This window comes from Orycteropus afer, unplaced genomic scaffold (assembly GCF_000298275.1).
Source record: "Orycteropus afer afer isolate SDZICR_OR568_19922 unplaced genomic scaffold, OryAfe1.0 scaffold00101, whole genome shotgun sequence".
Taxonomy (NCBI): domain Eukaryota; kingdom Metazoa; phylum Chordata; class Mammalia; order Tubulidentata; family Orycteropodidae; genus Orycteropus; species Orycteropus afer.
The window spans coordinates 4,662,721-4,666,702 of NW_006921688.1; the positions used below are offsets into that span (position 1 = coordinate 4,662,721).

General features: G+C 40.0%; 1 protein-coding gene across 1 annotated transcript in view; it reads right to left on the minus strand.

Moving 5' to 3' along the window:
• KATNA1 (katanin catalytic subunit A1) overlaps nucleotides 1–3,982 on the minus strand; it is a 25,030-nt gene that overhangs the window by 18,229 nt on the left and 2,819 nt on the right. The window contains exons 3-4 of the mRNA XM_007943222.1: nucleotides 3,399–3,426; nucleotides 1,645–1,672 (exon numbers count right to left, since the gene is read on the minus strand). Coding sequence (XP_007941413.1) covers nucleotides 1,645–1,672; nucleotides 3,399–3,426 — 56 coding nt within the window. The remainder of the gene's footprint in view (nucleotides 1–1,644; nucleotides 1,673–3,398; nucleotides 3,427–3,982) is intronic.

The window sequence follows — 3,982 nt, forward strand, 5'->3', positions numbered from 1 at the left end:
CCAGCATCATATCCTTCTCCAAGAAATGGTCCCTTCTGACAACATGACCAAAGTAGGTCAGATGAAGCCTGGCCATTCTCACTTCCAAGGAGCATTCAGGCTGCACTTCTTCCAGTACAGATTTGTTCATTCTTCTGGCAGTCCAGGGTACCTTCAGTATTCTTTGCCAACACCAAAACACAAAAGCATCCAGCCTTCTTCGGTCTTCCTTATTCATTGTCCAGCTTTCATATGCATATGGCAACTAAAAATACTATGGCTTGGGTTCAGCTCATCTTAGTCTTCAAGAAGATATCTTTGCTCTTCAGCACTTGAAAGAGGTCTATTGAAACAGATTTGCCCAGTGCAACACGTGACTGCTGCTTCCAACAATGTTGATTATGGAACCAAGTAATATGAAATCTCTGACAACTTTAATCTTTTCTCCATTTATTGTAATGCTGCTTATTGGTCCAATCGTAAGAATTTTCTTTTTCTTTATGTTGAGGTGTAATTCATACTGCAGACTGTAGTCCTCAATATTCATCAGCAGCAAGTGCTTCAAGTCCTCTTCACTTTCAGCAAGCAAAGTTGTGTCATTTGCATATCACAGGTAGTTAATGAGTCTTCCTACAATCCTGATGCCATGTTCTTCTTCATATAGTCCAGCTTCTTGGATTATCTGCTCAGCATATAGACTGAGTAAGTATGGTGAAGGAATACAACCTTGATGCACAGCCTTCTTGATTTTAAAGCATGTAGTATCACCTTGTTCTGTTTGAACAACAGCCTCTTGGTCTTTGTATGGGTTCTTCACAAGCACAATCAATTAAGTGTTCTGGAATTCCCATTCTTCTCAATGTTGTCCATAATCTGTAATTAAACATCTCTCTGGTATTCTTTAATTTCACCCAAGATTCATCTGACATCAGCAATGATATACCTTATTCCATATCCTCTTCTGAATCTAGCTTGCACTTTTGGAAGTTCTCTGTCAATATACTGCTGCAACCATTTTTAAATTATCATCAGTAAGATTTTACTTGTGTGTGATATTAATGATGTTGTTCGATGATTTCCACATTCCGTGAGATCACCTTTCTTTGGAATGGGTACAAGTATGGATCTCTTCCAGTCAGTCTGCTAGGTAGCTGTCTCACAAATTTCTTGGCATAAACAAATAAGTGCCTTTAGGGAGGCATCCATCTGTGGAAACATCTCAATCAATATTCCGTCAATTCCTGGAGCCTAGTTTTTTGCCAAACCTTCACTGCAGCTTTGACTTCTTTCTTCAGGACCACTGGTTCTTGATCATATGCCACCTCCTGAAATGGATGAACATCAACCAATTCTTTTAGATACAGTAACTGTGTATTCCTTCTATCATCTTTTGATGCTTCCGGTATCTTTCAATATTTTGCCTACAGAATCCTTCAGTATGGCAACTCAAGGCTTAAATTTTTTCTTCAGTTCTTTCAGCTTGAGAAATGGTGAATGTGTTTTTCCTTTTTGTTTTCTAACTCCAAGCCTCTGCACATTTCACTATAATAATTGACTCTGTCTTCTCAAGCTATAAATCTTCTGTTCAGCTCTTTTATCTTGTCATTTCTTCCATTTGGTTTAACTACTCTCCATTCAAGAGCAAGTTTCATAGTCTCTTCTGACTTCCATTTTGGTCTTCTCTTCCTTTCCTGTCTTTTTCATGACCTTTTGCTTTCTTCATGGATGATGTTCTTGATGTCAGCCCACAATTCCTATGGTTTTTGGTCACTGGTGTTCAATGAGTCAAATCTATTCTTGAGAAGGTCTCTAAATTCAGGTGGGATATAATCAAGGTCATATTTTCGTTCTCATGGACTTATTTTTAATTGTCTTCAGCTTAAACTTGAACTTGCATATGAGCAGCTGATGGTGTGTTTTACAGTCAACTCCTGGCCTTGCTTCCACAGATGCAGTTGTTAATGAGTTTTCCTTCAATCCTGACTCCTGTGTATTCAATCTGGCAAAGTGCACGTGTGTAGCTACTGTTTATGTTGTTGAAAAAATATATTTGCAAAGAATAAGTCATTGGTCTTGCACAATTCTATCATGCAATCTCCAGCATCATTTCAGTCACCAAGACCCTATTTCCAGCTACTGGTGAATCTTCTTTGTTTCCAACTTTTGCATTCTAATCACCAGTAATAGTCAACAAATCTTGATTGTGTGTTTGGTCAGTTTCAGACTGCAGAAGGTGGTAAAAATCTTCAATTTCCTCATCTTTGGCTTTGGTGATTGATGCATGAGTTTAAATAATAGTAGTATTAACTGGCCTTCCTTGTAGGTATATGGATATTATCCTATCACTGACAGCCTCATACTTGGACAGATCTTGAAACATTCTTTGGGACAATGATGCCACACCATTCCTCTTCAATTTGTCATTCCCAGCATAATGGATCATATGGTTGTCTGATTCAGAATGGCCAAAAACAGTCCATTTCAGCTCACTAATGTCTAGGATATCGATCTTTATGTGTTCTGTTTCATTTCTGACAACTTCCAATTTTCCTGTATTCATACTTCATACACATGGTCCAATTATTAATGGATGTTTGAAGTTGTTTCTTCCCATTTTGAGTTGTGCCACATCAGCAAATGCGGATCCCAAAAACTTTACTCCATTCACGTCATTAAGGTTGAGTGTACTTTGAGGAGGCAGCTCTTCCCCAGTCTTATTTTGAGTGCCTTGTGACCTAAGAGGCTCATCTTTTGGCACTACATCAGACAATGTTTCAGGGCTATTCATAAAGTTTTCCAGTACTATATCGACAGTGTTTCACTGCTACTCATAAGGTTTTCACTGGACAAATCTTTGAGAAGTGGATGACTCCTTCTTTCTTCTAAGTCTGTCTTTCTTCTAAGTCTAGCAGCTCCACTGAAACCTGTCCACCATGGGTGACCTTGCTGGTTTTTGAAATACCAGTGGCAATAGCCTCCAGCCTCACAGCAACATGCCAGCCACCAGAGTATGACAAAGTGACTGACACGTGGCGGGCACTTGGTAATAGGAAGCAAAAAAAAAATTGCCAGAGAAAAATCTAATATTGAAAACATTCTATTCTACATTTTCCCCAGTGAATTTTTTTAAAGTTCATTTTTCAATTTTAGCAGCAATATAACTTGATGCTTTGATACACTGTTTGGGAGCCACTGTTCTAGTCTAATACCCTCACTTTATAAAGGAAAGACCAGAGGCCTAACCCATTGCCATCAAGTCAATTCCTACTCATGGTGGCCCTATAGGATAGAGCAGAACTGCCTCATAGGGTTTCCAAGGCTGTAATCTGTACAGAAGCAGACTGCCAGAGCTTTCTCATGCAGAGTAGCTGGTGGGTTTGACCATCAACCTTTCTGTTAGCAGCTGCATATTTAACTACTGTGCCACTAGGGTTCCTTATCTGAGGGCTAGAAAGGATGAATGATTTTCTCAAAGACACAGACAGAAGGAAAGAGAAAATTGTTGTTGTCAGCTGACATCGAGTTGGTGTCCAACTCATGGTGACCTAGCGTGCAGAGCTGAACTGCTCCACAGGGTTTTCAAGTTTGTGACTTTTCTGAAGCAGATCACTAGGCCTGTCTTCCCAGGGACCTCTGGATGAGCTCAAAGTGCCAAGCTTTCGGCTAATAGTTCAGCACTTTCCAGATATTTTCATTCTAGACCCATGTTCCTTCCATAAGATAAGGCTATCTCCACTACTTTAAGCTCAATCACCAAAGCCTATCTATGGCATTTCCAGCTACATTTAATTTATTAAAATAGATCAGAGTCTGATGAGAAATAATTCAAGAGCTATAATGGTCGAAAAATGCCCCCCCCCCCCATCCTCTCAGCTGGCCAGTTCTCCCTCCTAGATATAACCAATGCTATAGGGGAGCTCTGGTAGCATAGTGGCTAAGGCACTTGACTGCTAACCAGAAGGCTGGCGGTTCAAACCCACCAGCCACTCCTTGGAAGGAAGGT